This window comes from Diplotaxodon limnothrissa, linkage group LG7 (genome assembly GCF_057381915.1).
Source record: "Diplotaxodon limnothrissa isolate DT_005_m linkage group LG7, D_limnothrissa_male_GT1.1, whole genome shotgun sequence".
Classification (NCBI taxonomy): domain Eukaryota; kingdom Metazoa; phylum Chordata; class Actinopteri; order Cichliformes; family Cichlidae; genus Diplotaxodon; species Diplotaxodon limnothrissa.
The window spans coordinates 14,872,228-14,895,562 of NC_140602.1; the positions used below are offsets into that span (position 1 = coordinate 14,872,228).

Below are 23,335 nucleotides of genomic sequence, written 5' to 3' on the forward strand. Positions count from 1 at the left end.
CTTCATCGGGCAAAAACCATAACAGCAGTCACAGCTGCACCCGTGCCCCGAGGAGCCACAATGTCATCCTTGTAGTCTTCAAAACATAGCCCTACTGTTTAGTCTTCACAGCACTATTACACGTGAAAAAAAAAAAACAAAAACGCTGTGTCAGTTCTTCTGTGTTCTCTCGGACGACCGCCGGACCACAATAATGAGAGTTGGAAAAAGTGTGACACTCAGCACACAGACAACCACAACAGGAGATTTCAGGACAGTGAGTTTATTTAACAGCGAATTGTGACAGGGAACACAATTTATTTATTTTCCATTGCATTGTAAACCATGTCTAAGACAACCGTGTCATTCACCACATATTCATAAACACCCTCTATGTCATAGAGAGACTTTGTAGGTGGACAGCGGGGGTGGGGGGTCCTCGATTTCTAAAGTGCTATAATGCACAATTCCTCTTGGAGGAAGAGAACAGAGGCCGTGAAATGAGCTCAGACCCCCCAAAAGGCCTCCAAGGTCCCCCCAGCTGCATTATTCATACACTGTGTTTCCTGTGACTGACAGATGGTGTTCAGCGTTTACTTTTTTCCTACTGAGTGTCTGTGTGTGTGTGTGGCTTTACTTATTGCATATCAGTGAGCTGGTTCGTGAAATTTCTCGGTGAATGTGTAAAGCACAAATCTTTAGATTAAAACGTAATAAACTCTTCACTATATTCATAATACATCTCACCTACATTACATTCTTATATTAGATTCGTTTAGAATATGTACGAGATATACATTTGTGGATAACTGGTGACGGCTGACGTAGTGAACACCATCACGTTGGGTCTCTTATAACGACCTGTTGTCTCAGCCCTATGGATCCAGTTTTACAGACATACATAAGCTAGCATGTTCATTTCATTCAAGACTTCTGCAAAGAAATAAATCAAGACTTTTAAATCACGTCTGCAAAAGCAGCAGATGGATTTCCAAGATTTCGAGTATCCAAAGCGGGTCTCTTGTGCCTAATGATCCTTTGTGCTTTCTTTGATTGTATACACTCCGGGTCGTACATTTGGTGTTTTAAAAGCTCCTCTGTGTTAGCCCGCACCCTGGCGACAGATGCTGGACAGATTGGATGGCAGAGGAGGGCAACAGATAGAAAGAACGGGAGGGGGGAGGGCACTGGACCGACAATCAAGAGAATCAAGAGAAAAATACCGCGGTGTCACACTAACAACTACACATCAACTACACCACTACACCGTCAGACACGCACGCACATACACACAAAAAACCTAATGCACAAGGTCAGTTTAAATTCACAGCAGGGTTTAAAGAAAATTGACTTGCGCAGTGTGTTCAAAGTTCGGGCAAAAAAACAGATGAGAACGATCCGAGAGCAACGAGGGAGGGGTGGGCTTTTAAAGGAAATCTGGACGAGACAAACGTAGGCATTGTGATGACAATAACAGCAAATACGAAATGAACTTGGAATGTGGAAAAGAAAAACAAAAAGAAAAATTACAGCGGTACTTTATGAAGCCAAGCTCACGTGAGCAGACGGGCCATCTTATTATCTGCCGACATGGCTGGAGGTGCCAGATGATGTCCCTCACTGACCTATGGCTTTCAGTTAAGACACTGATAACGCTGAGATTAGCTCGAAGTGATTCAGTCAGTGTGGCCTTGGTCGTTAGTGCAGCCACTGTCATATTGCAGCCACCTCATGAAAGAAGCACCATTCAAAACAGACAGATTTTCTTTACCGTCCGATGCCAGCAGGTCTCTGTCGGCTTTCACATTTAATTTTTAGAACTCTTTAAGCATTTCTGCGAGTCGTTAACTTAAAACAAAAGACACTTCCCTCTATCACCGATGCTTCATTTGGTCCTAGCTGATGAAACAGGCTGACCCACACTTAAACAATAGCAATAGGCAATAGGCAGAAATGCCTCCCCCTCCCCTCCAAAAAGAAAAAAAAGAAAGAAAAAAAGAAAACGACACTAATGTTTCCCACTGCAAACATTTAAGAAAAAAATCTCATTAAAATGTTGCATTTAAGTTCATATGATGTGTCCGGCGTTAATATTCCTTCATTCGATATGTCCACATCATCATAAAACATAAAAATCACCACAACATGAATTGACAGGGGAGCTGGAGAGGTAGGTGTGCAAAAAAGCCATCATTTACAAAACAAACAATAAATCCTAAAACGTCAAGTTCATATCATCTGCATGTTTACAATATAGTTAAGGTGGACACTTTGACACAGGAAAAGAAAAACAACACACAAATACATAGTGCTATACTGCCCACAGAAAGGAATATCGATAAATAAAGCTCACTCCCACAAATTAAATACACTGAAAAGTTGCATCGTGTATCTACAGTGCAACAGTGCAGTTGACGAGCTGCTTGAACGGTGGGAACAAGGAGGGAATGTGATTGGAATAATACACTTCAAAGTCACCTTGATCTCCGGTGAGATAAACCAATGGCAGCGCTTCAGTGTCGTGATGCATAAACGAGATACAACAGGGCTGCTTTCCCTCGCAGCTTAAAGCAAACAAAACCCTCTAAAGCAAATAAACAGATGTTTGGTTAAAAAAAATCATCGACTGCACTGAGAACGCATTAGTGTGATTTTTTGATATCCAAAGGATTTTTAGCTCTTTGGGTCCTGCCATTGAATTCAAGTTTGGATAAAGAATTCAAACTGAATATGAACTCATCTGTAAACAAAAATAATTTGGTCTGTATCTGATGTGAGGATGAAATGCTCTGGACTTGCTGGCTCCACAATGGATGACTGTATTCATAAATCTCAGGAGGTGAGGTCTGACCGTTTGTTAGCATCAATAATTACTAATAATCTGGCTTTCCATTAGAATTACTTTCAGCTCATTTAGTGTTCACAGCAATGCTGTCCGTCTGAATCCACCGTGCATCACGCGTGGCAGAAAACTGCTTGCTGCACTTTAGGTCGCAATCCAATCAGTGATGTCACAGCAGGTGTTTTCGGTCGCCTGACAAAGGCTAACTAAACCCCCGCTGTGACATCAGTGATTGGGGTGTGGGCAGGAGTGCGATACGCTTGACCCATAAAAAGGCGTGAGGGCGCAGCTGTTTTGTGATTCCGTCAAAGTTCAAACAAAGTTTACGCATGTAGTTTGTAGTTGAGCACCGATTCTCACACTGGTGCTTCAGTCCAGTGTGCATCCACGAAACAAAGCTATAGTCGTAGTGGAGGGGGGCCAACAGTTGAACCATTGTGGTAGTGCAACGCATCAGATGGAACCTGATCTACTTAAAAAGCCATGGCAATCAAAGTGTGCTCAGAGCTGAATGGCTGGGTTCATTACAACCACTTACAGGAAGGGATGTGGCTCCTATGGAAAGATCATAGCGATTGTGCTGGTATCACATCAACAAGTTGCCTCGGTCTTTGTCTGAAACAGAGGCCTGTGTTACTGTAACTCGTTGTGTGTTACCTTTTAAGACATAAGGTTAAGGGAAGGTTGTGTTTTTGATTTGTTTTTTTTGTTTTACAGGACTAATATTCTTCTACTTGCCTAAGTAAGGAATGTGCATTTATTTTTAATCTGATCATCATCATTTATAATTTATAGTTTCAAACCAACTGGTAAGATTTCATCTGTCACTTAAAGACTAAAATTTGGTACTGTAGGGTGGCAGAACTGCAGCAACCGAGGGCAGTACATCTGCTTTAAAACTTTAACAATCATATTCAAAAAGATAAGTACAATGTTGTAATTATAAAGTGATATTCTTTTTCAAACTTAAAACAAGCTGATATTTGTGGCTTTATTTCCAGAGAGCTGGCTAAACCTGCCAACTGGATTTTTTTTTGTGCCGCCATAGGCAGCTTGGCAAACTAAGGCTCCCTCCTGAATGATTTGAACACATTCAACACAAAAAAACAATCTGTACTAATGGTCACGCTCGGACCCATCACAAACTTCTCTCGGTATGGGATGAATCTTCGCGAAGTTGGTGTAATGCATTATGGGAGGGAAAGGCAGAAAGGAGGTGCTCCTTATTTGTCTTTTTTAGGCAAGAAGCTGAGGATAAATTCACCCACGCCCAGGAAGTAGACCACCTGGGCGATGCCAAACAGAGGAGCGATAACCAAGGCTCGACAGTAGGCTCCCTTCAGGAAGGCTGATGGACCCTCGTTACGCATGATTTTCCTGGGGAACAAACAGGAAAACATAGGATTAACCCAAAAACACATCCAGCACCGGCAGACATGGCGGGTGACTGTACATAGCACTTTGCATGTGCTGTAAAAGCATAATTAGGTCACCTGATGCAGTCAGTCACTCCAGCGTACGTGTCTTCTGTGTTCCCTCGGGTCAGCGACTGCAGTCTAGTCTTTATAACTGCAACACAGTGAGTTCAGGTGAGTATAACATCAAACATCAGTGCAAAGACTGCAGAAACAGTGTTCTCAGTGCCACTGCTCACCATCAACGGGGTTTACAGCCACAGCTGCTGTGCTTCCCGCAACGCAGCCTGATATAAACGAAACATAGAAAGGAGCAGGGCCCTCTGCGCCTCTTTTTCCAAAGTTATTCAAGTTGGCGAAAAGGGGGAAATAGATAATAGAGAATGGAACATCCCTATAAAATCAGAGAAATAAAACCATGACAGTAAGTTCTGAGAAATTCACTAAAACTACAAAAGTACAGTTGCCAAATCTGTTTTACCTGAGCAGCGTGGCACCAAGGCCTTTATACAGCCCAGCAATGCCCTTTTCCCTCAGTAACTGTCTGGTTATCTGCATGGCTGTCGGGGATTTCGTCTCCACGGTACCTGCTGCCACTGTCTCTGGCATCAGCTTCCTTTGAGCAGCTACAAATTGCAGGGAACATTAAAAGAAAAGTTCAAGCACTCGATGCTAAGAGCAGGTATACATGAACAAACATTTTGGATTTGTAACAGAAAAAAAGACAATAAGATAAAACTGTTGTCATCTCTGACGTGACCACATGAGGCCACTGTTACTACACAATGTCACAAACAACGCAGTATTTGCTAGATTAGATCTCCTCTTACCAATCCGCCCAGCATCTTGGAGCTGAATTTTCAACATCTCCATAGGAGTTGTGACAATAACCTACAATTAGAGCAAAATAAAGGTTTCACATAAACTGTCAACATTTACAGACTGTGAACAAATTAATCTGAAACGACTGATTAATAGAGTGGAGGGGGGAACAAAACAAATGCAGTGTAAATCTAATTTCATCCATTAGTTAAATGCCAACTCTTGTTTTCCTCTCTAATCCACACAGTAGTAACTAGTTAACTGGATTAAGGGTGAGATGGTCATGTTCTCAGCTGCAATCTTAATCCAAGGTCTGCTACACTTAATCTAATCACATTCCTCGGGCTTGAAGCCTTTGGCCTCATTGACAACAGGCATTTCCTTCTGACTCACTCACTCAGCGCACATGGCTGAGCACTCTCACAGAGTCTTATCTGAGCACTCACGTCTAGCTGCCAGAGTATAGCCCGCTAACGGGACAGCATCTCAGTGATTAGAAATCATTCACTAAAAAGGAATATTACAGGTCACATTCAGATCACAGATAACACTATCTGCAGTGAGAAACTCCCAAGTATGTTTTATGACTACCACCTCTCATTTAAAGGTGGCTGTGGTTAATTCCAGCTGTAGGCAGAGACAAATGAGGTCCAGTAGTTTGGATGTGATCTGACACTGGCAGTGTTAAAGCTGGGTGTTCCAGATGGAGAACAGGAGGATGCAATTAAAGAAGCGCCTCACTCACTCACCTGGCATGTACCTGCACCGCAACCGGCCAACATCTCTTTGAACAGAGTAATCTTTCTGGAGAAGCAAAAGGTAAAAGCGCGATCAGATTAAAGCAGACACTAGACTGACAGTGTGAGAGCCAGACAACTTCATTTCCACAGTCCTCGAAAAAGGAGTTGTAACCACTAGTGCTGGTGATGCTAATCTTTGTCTTCCATATCAACATGTCAAGCACAAGGGCAGATTAATAATTCACAAGGCGAGCAGGTGGGCCAGACAAGTCAATCATTCATCAGCCTACATGTTTGTCTCCATAGCGATGGAGACGGATGCCCCAGAGAGCTCCAGGGTTGTCTGCACAGACAGTGCTCATGGTGGATAACAGGTACTTTTTTATTCAGCAGCGCACTGTGATCGGTTTTTGGCGCATGTAATGTGATTCCACTGTGTGCCAATTATATTTCACACGTACATGTAACTCTGTATTTAGAAACAAGCCAGCGTGAAGTGCTCGGTGCCTCTGAGAAGATGACAGAAAATGGGGGATTAGCTGGAGCCTTGGTGACACTAAAGACAGCTAACATGTCAGGTTATATGCTAGTAAACACGCCAGTTAATTACAGTGGGAATTAGAGGAGTGGGCAAGTGTCAATCTGCCTGTCAGCACTTTCATTTCTCACCCATCCTTGGAGAAGTGATGCCTGAAGAAGTCGTTTGCAGCTAATTTGATGGCTTTCTCCGGTGTGACTAGCGTTAAGTTCACGGCAGCTCCTGAGAGGATAAGAATGGCAGAGAAGGAAAGTAAGACACAAAGAAGAAGAAGAAAAAAATAAGTATTTAAGTAGTCTCTTTTTTCTCTACAGTTTGTGAGTTTTGTTGTTGTTTAACTTTGTGTACCAGGTTTTTCTTGATTATTGTAATGGCTGTATGTTTAGCCTTTAGTACATGTTACTACTGTAACCTGGTTTCCACTGGTATTTAAAAGTGTTTATATTTTGATCTTGTTTAGTCTAGCGTTCCCAGCATCCTCCTGTAACTTTTTAAATCTTCATCTCTGTCAGGTGACTCCCTTCTTAGTTATTTCCTCTTGTGCCTTGTTGTAGGTTTGACTTCCTTTGTTATTGTCTTAATTAGTTTTAGCCGTTTCTTGTTACCCTAGTGTTTCCACTTCCCTGATTACCTCATGTGTGTATCTATAGCCTCAGTTTCCCTTTGTCCTTTGTAAGAGTGACTGTTATTCACTCATGTGTGTGACTGTCATTGGTTGTTGTGTCGTTCTTATTTTGCCACATGGGATTTATATTCTTGGAGCAATAAAAAAAACTACGTAAAAACTAATAAAGGGAAATCTATGTTTCTTAAAACTGTGTCTTAAAAAAGACACATGAAAAACCACCACTCCCCATGTTATCTCATGTTAGACTTTCCACATCTGCAGAATGCAAAGATACACTTAGGTCTGAGTGACATAAATTTCATCATCAGAGGGTGAATGTGAGGCTCTGTGCTCTGTGCAGATATCCATGTCCCTGCCAACTACACTAAAAAGCATCAACTATTAAAACATTGTTTAAGTGAACACCAAACAGACTTGATACGCGCATAACAGGAGGTGCTTCAAGCACACAAGCCTACACAGGTTAGAAAAATGATTATCTTATATTTAAATGAGTTTGCACATTAATCACATACAAAGTCAAAAATCTTCACTTTACCTCTGTACATCCCAAAATATCCCTCTGACCGAATGGTCTTAATAAGGCAATCTGACCTGTAACACAAGCACAACAGTTGTGGTATGTCAGTTGAAGAGCTGCCTGATAGGCTGAGTGACACTACACAAGGCTACTGTGGATTAAAGCTGGAAAAAGAAAAGAAAGTCATACATGCTAGTGTAAAGGCGAGATCCATTTTGCTGGTTTTGGAGCCGAGTCTTGGCCAGGTCAATGGGAAACACACAGGTCACTCCGATTAGGCCAGCGATCCCCCCATTGATCAATTTGGCAGGCAAACTGGATGAAGGTAACAACCATAAACACAAAGACAAAAATATCAAATGTGGATGGTCACTAGATTAAAAACAAAGCCACAGCTCCAAACCTCTGTAACCTTACCTGATCTGCTTGTCAGCCATTTATCTGAAGCCCTGACTGGTCAAAGTTTAATGCGTCTGCTAACCGGCTGGTTTGTTGTTAAGAGTAGTGTTCGGCTGTCCGGGTGGGATTATGTAGCGGGACTATCTTCTGTCCACTTGACTTGTTCCAGCTGTTGTCAGGTCAAGCTAGGGGATATCTGTAAAGAAACAGAAAAAGAACCGGTCCCATCTATCACTGTCATGAAGTCGCCCGAATGAGAAAAGTTTCAAAGGTTACCATGAAGCAATGTCACCTCTACAAATATTGCAACATGGACTTGCTTTGGTAGCAAGTTACGGCAACAAGTATAAATATATATGCATGCTTCTGCTCAAAGCAACTTATATTAAATGCATTGAAACTAAAAATCTGCCATAGGTTTTGCAAACCTTCCTATTAAGGTTATTCTGTTTGTTTAGTGCTTTCAAAAATGAGATGAAAATTATGTAAATGCCTGCAATGGAAAGTCAATATACCAAAAAATGGGTTTTTAAGCTTTGGTGAAAGATGGGCGGTGACACTCTACAGTCCTGGTGTCTGTGGATACTTCATTATGCTCTGTATATCCCACAGTTCACAGACGAGCATAAATATTTCCACTCTAACCCAGGTAAACTTTTTAAAAAAGCACATCTCAAGTGGGGAAAGAAAGAAGAAGATGCAGGCCTAAAAAAAGCTATCTACAGCAGATGAATTATTTCCAAGATGGCGCCGCGGATGGCAGCCTCGGTACTGCGCTCTCTCGCACTTTTCTTGTTTTTGTTTATTTTCTGCGCTTTTGGTCACTCAGACCACATCACTTTCTCCAGAGATCAACTGCTTATGTAGCCCAGTGGCAAACAGATGGAATTAGAGACTGTTTATTGTAATTATTATTAAAGGTGTTTTATTTTGTTCAGTTAAATGCACTCATGATTGGAGAGAGACTCTAAAGAAAAAATCCAAATTATTTTGTATGGAATTGCATTATTTGTGTTATTTATTTATTTATTTTGTTTCTCAAAGGTTATTTTTTGACCTGGATACAAATGCAGTCCAACCAATGGGATTGTTTGTCCCGCCTTTGGTTGCGCTGCTAAGGCTGCTTAGACCACACGCGCCATAGCAGTACCTGTGGGGAAAACGTGGTAGCTGTTGAAACAGCGAAGCTGTTGGTGTCTGCTTGATTAGCCGCCAGATTTGGATAGCCGAAGCTAGTTTTATGAATACGAAGTGCTTTGCACTGGTGAGTAACGAAACTGTTATAGCCGCTGATCGGCATCCTGAAATGTTAATGTTGTTCGCTTCAAAAAACAAACGCTAATGGTGACGGTACTATGCAAGTAGCTAGCGAGTGTGCTAAACGCTCACTCCCGTTGTTAAGCGTTAGTTGAGAACTTATTAGCTGTTGTTAGGTTAAGGAAAAAACAGTATGTCTATCTGTTGTATTGAAATGTTTTATTGTGTTACTTTTATTCATCACTGTTGTTACTTGACCGTGAGCAGAGTATATTGAGTTTGCTGCTTTTAATGAGCAGTGTGAATTGCTTTAATGATTGGTGATAGCTACATTGCCATGTAATGAAAACGTTTAGAATTTGATTAGTTGTACAACATTAGAAATTGAAACACATTTTGTTCATGATTTATACTTTAAACAGAAGTGTTAGTTAAGTGTGAACCGTGTTCATTTGAAGTAATTCTGACCTCACTCTTAGGTCAGATTTTTTGAGTTGGAGAAAGGAGCCGAGACTCCTTGGAGAACATTGGATTACAGACTTTGTGGAAATCCGCAGAAGAGGAATAATTTTCCATTGCAATGGATGGCGAGCCACAGCCCATTTGGAATTGAATCTTGAAGTCTGGTTGCCTGAACTGTGGTAGGACAAAACAGTGCAAACCATACATCGATCGTGGACTGAACTCACACCAATAACTCACCAGATCACCAAACAGGCCTGATCTGGATCCTATTGACACTTTAAAAGACCCGGGTCTAACATTCTTTTCTTTTTTATTTTGGGTATCTGTGCGTGCACACACAATTTTGGTTGTTATTGTAAAGGCAATACAGTGCACAAATTTCAAATACAGTTGAACTATTGCTTCATCATTTGCAGTTGTGTTTTCATTGTGGTTACCCATCCTCTGGGCTCCTGTCGTTCCTGAAATCTTCTGATTTGCCCATTGTTTATATATTTTGTTACATACTGGTTACACTTAACATCAGGCAGTCATCTCACTATAGTTCTTATCCATTTTTCACAAACCCGGAAAGTTTTTTGGAGATTTTAGTTGGAGGCGCAGCAGCTCTCTGTGGCTCCTGGAGAAGACGTAGACGGGGGAGTCGCGCCGGTGCGCTGGTGAAACTACGTCGGCGAGGATTCCGCACGGCACTCCCCTCCATTCACCTCGCGAATCTCCGCTCTCTTCCAAACAAAGTCGACGAATTACTGCTCTTAAACCGGACTAACAAGGACTTTGCACGCTCTGCTGCCCTCTGCTTCACTGAAACCTGGCTCAGTGAGCGAGTCCCAGACGCTGTCTTAAATCTGCCGGGCTTCCAACTTCACCGGGCGGACCGCGAAACAGAGCTCTCAGGGAAAACAAAGGGTGGTGGAGTCTGCTTCTACATTAATGAAGGTTGGTGTACTGATGTCACAGTGTTACAGAAACACTGCAGCTCACACTTGGAAAGTTTTTTCATCAACTGTAAACCTTTTTATTCACCGCGGGAGTTTTCTTCCTTCATGCTGGCCGGAGTTTACATCCCTCCACAGGCCAACGCGAACAACGCACTGTGCGAGCTGGCTGACCAGATTACTACCCTGGAGAGGAAATTCCCGGATTCCTTTACAATTATTCTTGGGGATTTTAACAGAGCAAACCTAAACTACGAACTCCCTAAATACAGACAGCATATAGACTGCCCCACCAGGGACAACATCATACTGGATCACTGCTACACCACTCTAAAAGATGCCTATCGCTCTGTGCCCCGGGCAGCTTTGGGACATTCTGATCACTGCATGGTCCATCTTATTCCAGTTTATAGGCAAAAACTCAAACGTGCCAAGCCTGTAGTCAAAACTGTGAAGAAGTGGACTAACGCAGCAAAGCAGGAACTGCAGGACTGTTTTGACTCCACTGATTGGACTGTTTTTGAAGCTGCATCTGAGAACCTAGATGAGCTCACGGACACTGTGACATCATACATCAGTTTCTGTGAAGACGTGTGTGTGCCAACAAAGACCTTTTGCACATACAACAACAATAAACCATGGTTCACTCCTAAACTCCAACATCTTCGTAAGGCCAAGGAGGACGCCTTCAGAAGTGGTGACAGGGTCCTGTACAAGCAAGCCAGGAACACACTGACCAAGGAGATCAAAGCAGCTAAAAGGATCTACTCCCAGAAGCTGGAAGAACGGCTCTCAGCCAACGACCCTGCGTCAGTGTGGAGGGGCCTGCAGGAAATCACCAGCTACAGACGCCCCCCACCCACTATTGAAGCAAACAAAGACCTGGCCAACGAGTTAAACACTTTCTATTGCAGGTTTGAGACGGACAGACTCCCACGCCCCACCCTCCCCTCCCCAGGGACATTGCTTCAGACATTGACCCCCAACACACCTTCCACCTCTCCCCCCTTCACCCTGCCCCTCCCCAATCCAGACTCAACGACCACCACCACCCTCTCCAATCCAGACTCAACGACCTCCACCACACCTCTCACCCCCCTTTCCTCCTCCCTGAAACTAAGAATACACACTCAGGATGTGAGCCGACTATTCCAGAAACAGAAGCCCAGGAAAGCCCCCGGACCAGATGGCGTCTCACCCTCCTGCCTCAAAACCTGTGCTGAACAGCTGGCTCCCATCTTTACTCGCATCTTCAACAGATCCCTGGAGCTGTGTGAAGTTCCCTCCTGCTTCAAACGCTCCACCATCATCCCTGTTCCCAAGAAACCCACCATCACAGGACTGAATGACTACAGACCTGTCGCCTTGACGTCTGTGGTCATGAAATCCTTTGAACGACTGGTGTTAGCCCATCTGAAAGACATTGCAGGCCACCAGCTGGACCCTCTGCAGTTTGCCTACCGGGCAAACAGGTCGGTGGATGATGCAGTGAACATGGGGCTGCATTACATCCTGCAACACCTTGACCGCCCGGGAGTTATGCCAGGGTCCTGTTTGTGGACTTTAGTTCGGCTTTTAACACCATTGTGCCTGAACTTCTTTCCTCCAAACTCTCCTTGCTCAGCGTGTCACCAGCTACCTGTCAGTGGATCACCAGCTTCCTGACAGACAGAAAGCAACAAGTGAGGCTGGGGGAGATCACCTCTGAAACCCGGTCCCTCAGTATTGGTGCCCCTCAAGGATGTGTCCTCTCACCACTAGATAGATAGATAGATAGATAGATAGATAGATAGAACTTTATTAATCCCTCGGGTGGGTTCCTCTGGGAAATTCGATTTCCAAAAAAGCACAGCACCGACAGAAGTTACAGAAGTTACACTACTGTTCTCCCTCTACACTAACGACTGCACCTCCAATAACTCGGCTGTCAAACTCCTAAAGTTTGCAGATGACACCACTGTCATTGGCCTCATTCAAGATGGTGATGAGTCTGCATACCGGCAGGAAGTTGAGCGGCTGGTACTCTGGTGCAGTCAGCACAATCTGGAGCTGAACACTCTTAAGACTGTAGAGATGACAGTGGACTTCAGGAGACATCCCTCAACTCTGCTCCCCCTCACCATATCAGACAGCCCTGTGTCAACTGTGAAGACCTTCAAGTTCCTGGGTACAACCATCTCCCAGGACCTGAAGTGGGAGACCAACATCAACTCCATCCTCAAAAAGACCCAGCAGAGGATGTACTTCCTGAGACAACTGGGGAAGTACAGTCTCCCACAGGAGCTGCTGATCCAGTTCTACACTGCGGTCATTGAGTCTGTCCTGTGCTCCTCCATCACAGTCTGGTATGGAGCAGCCACTAAACAGGACAGGAGCAGACTGCAGCGGACTGTACGGGCAGCAGAAAGGATCATCAGCGCCCCCCTGCCCTCCATCCAGGATCTGTACCTCTCAAGAACCAGGAAACGGGCAGGGAAAATCATCACAGACCCCTCACACCCTGCACACAGACTTTTTGATCTGCTGCCCTCTGGCAGACGGTACAGAAGCCTGCAGACCAGGACCACCCGAAACAGGAACAGTTTCTTTCCCCTCGCCATCTCCCTTCTTAACAGTTGACCTGTCACACTGCTCCCACTGCCAGACTGCAACTGCACCTTATGTACATTTTGTAGTATTCATTCCACCTCATTCATTTCTGTATTTTATGTATATAAGTTTAGATTCGTTATTTATAGTTGGTTTACATAGCTTTGTGTATGTATGTGTAATGTGTATATATAGACACTTGTGTGTGTGAGATTTACATTGCTGTGCTTGAGAGCCACCATCTACCGGAACCAAATTCCCTGTATGTGTCTGCACATATACTTGGCCAATAAACACGATTCTGATTCTGATTCTGATGAACAGTATCTAAAAGGTATGTCCTTAAGAACTAGAAATAAATCCAGCAAAGACCTGACAGAGGACATGTGGCATGCATCTGGCCCTTCATGTCATGGTCCTGGGTCGGTGACCCAGCGCTTTTAGTTTATCATTTTCTAGATGATGATTGTTTAAGTTCTGTTATTTTCGATCTGCCTCTAAGTCTGCGTCTGTACCTGTCTGTCTATGGTGTCTCCCCATCTGTTTGTGAATCTGTCTGTTTAGTTCAATGTCTTGTCTGGTTCCATGTATCTGAGTTTCCTGTTTTATTGTGAAGGTCCGTGTCGTATGTGAGTGTGATCAGTTTACGTTTCCCCTGTCCCGTCAGCCCAGATTCCTCCCAGCTGTGTTGCCCTCCTGTCTCTCATCCCCTGATTACTGGTGTGTGTATTTAAGCCCTGTGTGTTCTCCTGCCTGTTGCCGGTTCGTCTGTATTACTCAGTGTCAGTCTGTGTATCCACCATGTCTTCTCCCTGCTGTTCATCGTCATCCTCCTCTGCTCGTTTTCATTCAGGTTTGTGCTCTGTAGTTTAGTTGTTTCCCAGTTTAGTTCAGTTCGAGCCCCGTTTGCTGTTTGTCCACATTCTTTTGTGTTCAATAAATCACCTTCACTCCTCTACGACTGCCTGCGCTTGGATCCTCATTTATTCCACACGGCTCGCCTCGGCAGCCGTGACAGTACGAACCGGCCACTATGGACCCAGCAGCAGTCAACCCGCCCGAGGAGCTCCGGGAGGACATTATTTACTCGGTGGACAGATTAATTAACTTATGGCTCGAGCATGAGGGGAGAGAATTCCGCCAAGGCATAGCTGTTCGGCTACAGCGCTTAGTTTCTGGTCTCCCCTGGTTGCTCAGCTCACTTCACCCGCTCACACAGAATTTCGTTCTGAACGAGCTTCATCTTCTCCCCCCTGCTACCACCCACTCTGCAACTCATGCTTCACTCCCTGACCCGACGGAGAGTGTCCTGCCCGGCCCGTCGGTCCAGCCTTCAAATGGGAAACGGCACTCACGCCGTCGACGCCCCTCACCACAGTCGGACCCCAGGATATCAGAGCGGCCGACTGTGGTGAGTAAAAAGGATAACGGCTCCAATCTGAACTGTAAGACTTTTTCTTCTGGGGTTGTTCGGGGTGTGTCAGTGGGAGCTAATTCACAAAGCTTACCTACCTTCGTGATAACTGATCTCTCCCAGGTTGGCATTTTTAAGACTTCAGCGAAAGCAAAGGGCTGTTGTTCTTCTGAACCTGTTAAACCCATGTCAGCTAACCCAGGGTCTGCTAAAACTGTGGCATATATCCCAGAGACAATTAACACCAGCTCTGATAATACCAGGACTGTTTATTCTTTTGAACTGCAACCGGATGCTCAGTTAGCCGCCCGGCCTCCAGCTCAGTTAGCCGCCCGGCCTCCAGCTCAGTTAGCCGCCCGGCCTCCAGCTCAGTTAGCCGCCCGGCCTCCAGCTCAGTTAGCCGCCCGGCCTCAAGCTCAGTTAGCCGCCCGGCCTCAAGCTCAGTCTCCAATTCCACCACCGCCGTCATCCCAACCATTGTTTCAGTCACCCTCAGTTCAGCCTCCTGTTCAGCAGCCACTAGCCCTGCACCCTGTGTCACTTGCTACGCCGGTACAACAAGCCCAGTCAAATCAATCTAAAAGGAACTGGGTTTCATCCGTTTGTTCTAAGCAGAGCGTCAAACCTAATGATAATGTCAACATTCCTCAAAGGCTGGCCAGTTCTGAGACTGAGATGCACTCCAGGGCCTTCCCAGAGGCTGGGTTTCAGCCCCCATCAGACTCTGGACCCCTGGAGTTTAAGAAGCCAGCTGAGGACTGCACCCGGCTGTCGCTGCCTGAGCAGGGTCAATGCTCTGCGCAGCTGCAGGCCGCTATGTGTTTGCCAGAGGCCCGTGCGCCTGCTGGTCCTGTTCTGTCCCTGCCAGAGGCCCGTGCGCCTGCTGGTCCTGTTCTGTCCCTGCCAGAGGCCCGTGCGCCTGCTGGTCCTGTTGCGTTCCTGCCAGAGGCCCGTGCGCCTGCTGGTCCTGTTGCGTTCCTGCCAGAGGCCCGTGCGCCTGCTGGTCCTGTTGCGTTCCTGCCAGAGGCCCGTGCGCCTGCTGGTCCTGTTGCGTTCCTGCCAGGGGCTCCAGTGCCCACTGGTTCTGTGACTGTTTTTGCTGGGGGGCCGGAGGAGCCCGTCCAGCCTTCTGCCTCGTCAGCCGGGGGGCCCGAGGAGCCCGTCCAGCGTCCTGCCTCGTCAGCCGGGGGGCCCGAGGAGCCCGTCCAGCCATCAGCTGCAGTCTCATCACCAGCTGCAGTCTCATCACCGCCTGCAGTCTCATCACCGCCTGCAGTCTCATCACCGCCTCGTCTGGTCCGGCTCCAGCATCCTCACCGCCGTCTTCATCCGCCTCGTCTGGTCCGGCTCCAGCATCCTCGTCTTCATCCGCCTCGCCTGGTCCGGCTCCAGCATCCTCGTCTTCATCCTCCTCGCCTGGTCCGGCTCCAGCATCCTCGTCTTCATCCTCCTCGCCTGGTCCGGCTCCAGCATCCTCGTCTTCATCATCCTCGCCTGGTCCGGCTCCCGCATCACCTGCAGTGGCCTCCTCTTCAGCTTCAGCCTCAGCTTCCGCCTCGCCTGGTCCAGCCTCAGCTTCCGCCTCGCCTGGGGCTGCAGGGGCCACGCAGCCTTCAGGTCCCCTACTACCACTTCCACATCGTCGGTCATCTGCCAGGCCGCTTGTTGGGCATCTCCGCCACCGTGGACGCCCTCCTGGACGCCGCCACTGCCTTCCGCACGGTCGGCCCCCGGACTTGTTTCCACGCCGCCGTTGTCGCCCGCACGGTCGGCCCCCAGACTTGTTTCCACGCCGCCGTTGCCGCCCGCACGGTCGGCCCCCGGACTTGTTTCCACGCCGCCGTTGCCGTCCGCACGGTCGGCCCCCAGAACTGTTTCCACGCCACTGCCTACTGCGCGGCCGGCATCCGGACCTGCCCCGTTGCCATTCGCATGGTCGGCCTCCTGAACTTGACCATCTGGGCCTTTTTTGGACTCTGTCCCTCCGTCCTGGGCCCCCTCCGCCCGCCCTGGTCGGGTTGTTTTCTGTTTTGTGTTGGTCCGTTTTTTCGTTTCTGCTGGGCTGTCTGGTGCCAGCCCTTGTACTGTCATGGTCCTGGGTCGGTGACCCAGCGCTTTTAGTTTATCATTTTCTAGATGATGATTGTTTAAGTTCTGTTATTTTCGATCTGCCTCTAAGTCTGCGTCTGTACCTGTCTGTCTATGGTGTCTCCCCATCTGTTTGTGAATCTGTCTGTTTAGTTCAATGTCTTGTCTGGTTCCATGTATCTGAGTTTCCTGTTTTATTGTGAAGGTCCGTGTCGTATGTGAGTGTGATCAGTTTACGTTTCCCCTGTCCCGTCAGCCCAGATTCCTCCCAGCTGTGTTGCCCTCCTGTCTCTCATCCCCTGATTACTGGTGTGTGTATTTAAGCCCTGTGTGTTCTCCTGCCTGTTGCCGGTTCGTCTGTATTACTCAGTGTCAGTCTGTGTATCCACCATGTCTTCTCCCTGCTGTTCATCGTCATCCTCCTCTGCTCGTTTTCATTCAGGTTTGTGCTCTGTAGTTTAGTTGTTTCCCAGTTTAGTTCAGTTCGAGCCCCGTTTGCTGTTTGTCCACATTCTTTTGTGTTCAATAAATCACCTTCACTCCTCTACGACTGCCTGCGCTTGGATCCTCATTTATTCCACACGGCTCGCCTCGGCAGCCGTGACACTTCAGCTGATCTATCTAAGCATCACTGAAGCCTCATAAGAAATGGTGGCTGTTAACAAGGCCTTCTTATGGAAGGAAAACAGGGCGAACATGACAAAATGACTCAAGATCTGGACTGAAAATTAGTAGCAACAGGTCTTATGGTGTGATGAATCCATATTTACAATTTTTGTTCAAATCCTCATCAAAATGTACAGAGGAAGTTAGGAGAGTTGGTGCAGAGAGCGTCTACAGTCATCTATAAAACATGGTGGAGGCTCTGTCATAGTTCAGGACTGCATTTCAGCCAGTGGTGTTGGGTAATTATACAATTATTAATACAGAAAAATAGTGACAGATTTTGATCGAACACAATTAGCATCACAATGGAGTAAAAGCACAACTGGGTAGAAAACACACAATGAACCACTATCAGTCATTAACTGGCCTCCCCAGAGTCTGGACTTCAACATTATCATAGCAATGTGGGATCATTTTAACTGAGATTGTAACAAAAGCAGCCAACATCCAAAGAAGAGCTCTGAATGTCCTTCAGGAAGCCTGGAGAACTATTCCTGAAGTCTACTTAAATACATTACGAAAAAGCTTGACTGAGTTCAGGTTACATTAAAGAATAGATTTGCTTGTCTCAAATATTGTCTTTCAGGCTCATTAGAATTGTTTTTGCCTAATATACTGTTTTTCCATTTGTGCTGCACAAACCATTGCATCTATTTCCAATTTCCTGAGGGGTGGCTCGAGACTTTAGCACAGCAATGTAGGTCTTTGGTAAAAGTGGAGGTTTGATAAAATGTCTCCTCAACTTTGATAGCTATATTGCCATAAGAAGGTCCTGTTGACAAACTCTTTCACACTGGACAAACTTAAATGTGTTTCGTTTTACATGATGAAAGACAATAAATCAATGTGTGCCATTAATACTTAAAACTATCAACATGTTATGAAAAAGCAAGACTAATCCCATAAATGTAAATGTAGATTTGAGAGAGCTTTAGCCATTAATGCAGACTGATTACTAACTGCTAAACAACTCTGTCACCAGCCAAACATCTGTGCAGCATGCGTGTCCTTGAATGTTCATGTTTTCATGCCTTTCCATGCTTTTCATGCTTTCATTGTCAACCTGAGGTGCTATAGAGGAAGCTCAACCCTCTGCAGGCTAAAACAGTAATTATGAAAAAAAAAAAAAAAACCTAGATAAAATATGTCTGCAGTGGATAAGATGCACCCTATTTTTGGTACAGAATGCCTTCAGTTTAAAAGGATGCTTCCCATTTCCCCTTTCATTCTCTCCTCCCCCTTCATCCACCAATCACAACCTGCCTCTACATGTGCACTCCGCTGCCTTCTCTCCCTCTCCTGCTCTCTCCCTCTCACCAACCCTCCCCCATCACTTCCCTCAGTCACGAGTCACGACTCTCAAACGCAGCTTTTCCGTCTCAGATCTTTGCTGACTTGTGGGCTTCTTAGTGAAGTACAAATGCTTACAGTTGCACAACACCAATATCACTAATTCCTCGGATCCGCTTTCAGAGACATTTCGCAGCACGAGGTGATGTTTCGGTTTACAGAGGGCACGAATGCAGCTGCAGTCTGGTGTGTTTAGTTTGGATGTGGACTTGAGGCCCCTGCTAGCTGCTCCAGAGGTGGAAGAGGGAAGAAAGGGGGGGGGAATTGGTTTAGAGCAGGTCAGCGAGCTGTCTCTGGTGTCTGTTGCCTGGGCGTTGTCCTCACTGCTCCTTGGAGCCAAACACAGGCAACTTCACAACCCACCTCCATCGCTCATCTTCCTTTAACTGTTTTCTCGCCGAGCAGCGACACTGCGCCCACATTTCCACTGTGCTGCATGCTCCTTTTGTTTTTCTCTCGCTGACTTCCTCGCGAACATAGGCATATTAACGCTACGGCCAGCAGTGGGGATATAAGCTGAATTTAAAAGTGGCTATACATTTGGTTAGTAACAGGACTGAATATTAAATGAAAGCCACGAAACTGACATCTTCCTCCTTCTCTACACTGCCTGCAGCTTTTTTTGTCGACTTCACTTCAGCCACACGCCACAGCTATGTCTGCTCCAGCATCCATCTGACCCCTAGCCATAGCGTGGCTGCGCTGTCTTGTCATGACAATTGGAGTCTGTGTGGAAACAACTAGGACCAGTGTGCAGTGTTCACAGCAAGAGACACTGCTCATACTTCTTATGCTGTTCTTTGCACAGCAAAAGCGGAAAATAACAAAGCGGTGCCTCATTTGTAGTTCACATAACCAGGGATTTTTCATGCTCATTGTACACACAAGAACTTTTAATCCACATACAGTTCAAGCTAAGCGTCTGTGTTACCTTACTTCACAGCAACATTTTCCAACATTTGCCATTTGAAAAACAAAACTACATTTTAAGCTTGAGTAAATGAAACCCCACTTAAAAAAACAAAAGACATTTACAATCCAGGGTTTCCTCTTTGGCGGCCAACAAAATCTTTTATAGGCAGGCACGATGTTGATTTATCGATCAAGGAAGTGAATTACTTCTGGAAAAGTCAAAGGAGCTTGCAAAGAAAAGCTTCTGGACTTCTTTAAGTTACTTGAAGACGTTTCACCTCTCATCCGAGAAGCTTCTTCAGTTCTAAGGTCTTCTGGAAAACAACTTAAAAGCAAAAAATGAGACAAAAGTGAAAACTTAATCAAATCAGCCAAGTAAAAGTGACTCGAAGCATCTCTCTGACACACACACACACTCGCACAGAGAGTGTTCACACTAAGGTCATATTTTGAGTTTGGACTACTGAAACTGATAAGCACTCATAAGTAAACAATACATGATTATGCAACTCAAGCAGAACCTTGAGCTGAACAACTTAAGCCGGCCCCATAAAACCACCCGCTAGACGTTTCTGATTAACAGCCTCGAAGAGAGTCAAGGCTCAGACTGAGACAGATAACAGTTGAGTTTCTGACCCCTATTCTCACTTCAGGAACGGGACAAAAAATGCTGCCATAGAGAAACAAGAACATGGGAACAACCTACCTAAGAAATATGTGTGAAATTTAGTGCTTCCATCCACGTAATCCTAACAAAGGTGTGCCATACTGAAGCCTTTTTTTTTAATCTAATACAAATATTTCAAATAATAATGCAGCAAGCACAGAAAAGACATTGGATCATTATGCAAGTGACATTAGTAATGTCAGATAAGTAGAATGCAAATGATATTCCTATCATTTAAATCAGCTACAAGCATAATTCCCTCATCTGCCACAGAGCCTGGGCTACTTCTCCTCTCCCAAGTGGCAGCAGGATAGAGGTCTTGCTGACTGAGCATGAAGCATAAAAGGAAGTAAGCAGCAACAATGACAAAGTGCAGTGGTAGTAAGTGCTCAGCTAACGTGACTATGGTTGGATGAAAAGACAGAAACGCACGAAAGTCAAACAGGCCATCGTCATTAGCTCAGCGCAGGCTGTTGTTACCGATCCATCTGTCTCACAAGAAATGATCTGATGAATCAGATGCACACTCTGAGGCATCCAAGGAGAGAGGAGGGGGACAAGGGGATTTCTGCAATTCTCTATCAGATGTCGAGTACTTTTCTGAGCTGCAAGAGCACAGAGGTCACACCTAATATAAACTCAATCTGTCCAGTTTCTTCCAGGGACAAGATTTTCCTCATTTTTAATTTATGAATTCGGTTAAGTTTACTGCAAAGCTGCTTCAACATATTATCATTCGGCTGACTTCTATATAGATATTAGAGCATATTTGATGACCGAGTTTAAATTTCCTTACTACACTAAAAGCAACATCTACTGTTTTCACCATGAAGCATCAGCTGCTTGTATTTTGGCTATTTTTGGACAAAAGTGCAGAAACAAGGGATGAAATTTGTGGTGTCACAGATAAATCTGATTGCTACTCCCTCTTCCCTACTGCATCGGGATTATAAATCTAATGCCTACTTATGAAAGCTCTCTCGCAATCTCCATTTACAAAAAGGAGGGGTGGGAGTTGTGATCTTGGCACAAATCATCTCTGTCAGTGGCAGTGCTCTTTGGGGCCATTAAAACTGACACACAGAGCATGCATTGTTGGAAACACCTGCTGGAGATGGGAACCAAGAGTCCACAGGTTTCAGGCTGCAAAAAATACCCGCTTCTTTGCCAACGAATGCCGTTGTTTAGTCCCTCCTCTGGCACCAACTGTCTCCCTTGTGGCCCAGTTTCCAGTCACACGGGGCTTTTCTCTCCCGTCTCTTCAGTTCTGCTTACATCTCACCTTTCCTACAACCTCGATAAAGGAATAATCATGCTATTGTTGGTCCAGATTCAGCTTTAAAGTATCTGCTTACAATTTACAGTACTGTCCCCCACCATCAGTACCACTACACTTCATTCTCCATTCGGTGCACATACATTAGTGATATTTATCGGTCCTTGCCTAGACATTTTAGCGTACTTTCAGGGAAGGCTGAAAACTTGCAGTTTTCTGAATGAATGTAATGCCAAGTCATGAGTATCACAGTCATACAGGTGTGATAGATCCAGTGGAAAGCACAGGAATGACACCCTATACTCAAGAGTGGCTCACCTCATGAATTATTTCAAGCAGTAAAGATGCTTTGTTTGGACTACTTCTCCACTACAAATGCTGTTCATCTGAAAAACGTGCTGGTTTTTCATGTACATGTCAGCACACTCAGCAGCTAAATGTTACCTTATGTGTGCACTGAAGGGAGTTTGGGGCCCCAGACGGAAGAGCGAGGAGTCACAGTAAAGTGAGTGGGTACTATGGGAACGGCCTCCGTTATGTATCCTTTTCAGCAATAATGCCATTACCTAATTTTGCAGATTCTTTAAAATGCTGGATCTTTCTAGAAGTGGTCCTAAGTTAGCGTTTAACCAGATGCAACGTGTGCCTTGTCAGAGTCAAAGAGGAGCAGCTTTTACTTTTCTCTGCCAGTTAAAAAAAGGGTAGGTGGGTTTAAATGGGTTCACTACTACAATCCCAGCCCACATGATAACACCGTCACTATGGAGGAGAAGCCGGCAGAAGACGGACTCTGACCCGTTTCTACCGTAATAACCAAATATCAAAGAAGCTAATATTTGCGTTCAAGGCATTAAAATTTAAACAAACCCCATCATTTGTCTGCAGCACTGCACGTACCCCGGTTGCACCTGTGTGCGCGGTTTGTGGGCCAAATATGAGAAGGCATATTACCGACCACCGGTGTAACGGTTATTCCGCTGTTTCATAACGGTGGGCCAGACATAACGTTAGTCTGCAATAGGCCCGGCTATGAACTAAACATCTTTAAAACCAGCACAGGATAACAAAAAAACCCAAAATCCTCGGCTTACCACATAACGGAAAATTATTTACTGACCATGAATACGCGACAAACTCACATTCAAGCAAGCTAATACCCCATCTCTCCTGTGCCGTTTTACACATTTAAGCTCAACGTGCCGCCTTTTACCCTATTCCCAGGTGAGATTTCAACGGCACATTTTGTGAGTCAGATACCAGACGGTGAGAAGCGCAAGGCTCTGCCTGCATCCCGTTATGTACATACCAGACACACAGAGCCGCTTCCGCTGTCTACTCGGTGGTGCTGCGGTATGAAATCAAAGCCTTTACTCTCTGTATCTTCAGCTGAGAAACCCACAGTGGTTTACCTACCGGCGTTACTAGCGGTTCAGTCCGGCGGAGGGAGGTAGAGGAGGTGGGAGTGAAGGCAGGCGGGCAGGGAGGGAGGGAGGGAAAGCGATGGAGTGAAATAGAAAAAAAACAGAAAAGAGGATTTTAAAAATGGGGGCCTCTAGTGGCGTGTAGTGGAAGTGCAGGAGGTAAAGTTGTAGCAATGGGGGATGGGAGTCGGCGTCATGGTGACGCTTCATCACATCACAGTGACCTTGAATACCGAAATAGAAAAAAAATGGCAGGAGCTGAAATATTGGGGCTGAGCGTGCGGCAATAAATGAGTGAGTCACGACCAAATAAAGAAAAACAGCTGACAAGTACAAAAAATTATATCCCAGTTTTACTTATAAGACATATTAAAAAAGTGTACATTCATACATTACAAAGCTCTAACGT

The 23,335-nt window shown here is 45.4% G+C and overlaps 1 protein-coding gene across 3 annotated transcripts; it reads right to left on the minus strand.

Annotated features, from left to right (window-relative positions):
- Nucleotides 1-253: 253 nt before the first annotated feature.
- Nucleotides 254-22,942, minus strand: slc25a22a (solute carrier family 25 member 22a). Of its 3 annotated transcripts, none has more exons than XM_085359263.1 (11): nt 22,919-22,942; nt 7,902-8,079; nt 7,674-7,799; nt 7,503-7,558; nt 6,468-6,558; nt 5,808-5,862; nt 5,067-5,127; nt 4,718-4,862; nt 4,476-4,630; nt 4,315-4,390; nt 254-4,198 (listed from the first exon to the last, which is right to left on the minus strand). In XM_085359263.1, exons 2-11 carry the CDS (start codon nt 7,919-7,921, stop codon nt 4,045-4,047), a joined length of 939 nt encoding a protein of 312 aa, XP_085215389.1. In that variant the 5' UTR covers nt 7,922-8,079; nt 22,919-22,942; the 3' UTR covers nt 254-4,044. The 3 variants fall into 3 exon arrangements, with proteins under 3 accessions (XP_085215389.1, XP_085215388.1, XP_085215387.1); XM_085359262.1 differs by lacking the exon at nt 22,919-22,942 and adding an exon at nt 22,812-22,910; XM_085359261.1 differs by lacking the exon at nt 22,919-22,942 and having other exon boundaries at nt 7,902-8,171.
- Nucleotides 22,943-23,335: the final 393 nt, after the last annotated feature.

Coding starts and splice junctions, on each gene's coding strand:
- slc25a22a (XM_085359263.1), bottom strand. CDS start 7,921: ATGGCTGACAAGCAGATCAG. Junction 6,559..7,502: donor ATATTTTGGGATGTACAGAG/GTAAAGTGAAGA, acceptor TTATCCTCTCAG/GAGCTGCCGTGAACTTAACG. Junction 4,391..4,475: donor GGCTGTAAACCCCGTTGATG/GTGAGCAGTGGC, acceptor ACTGTGTTGCAG/TTATAAAGACTAGACTGCAG.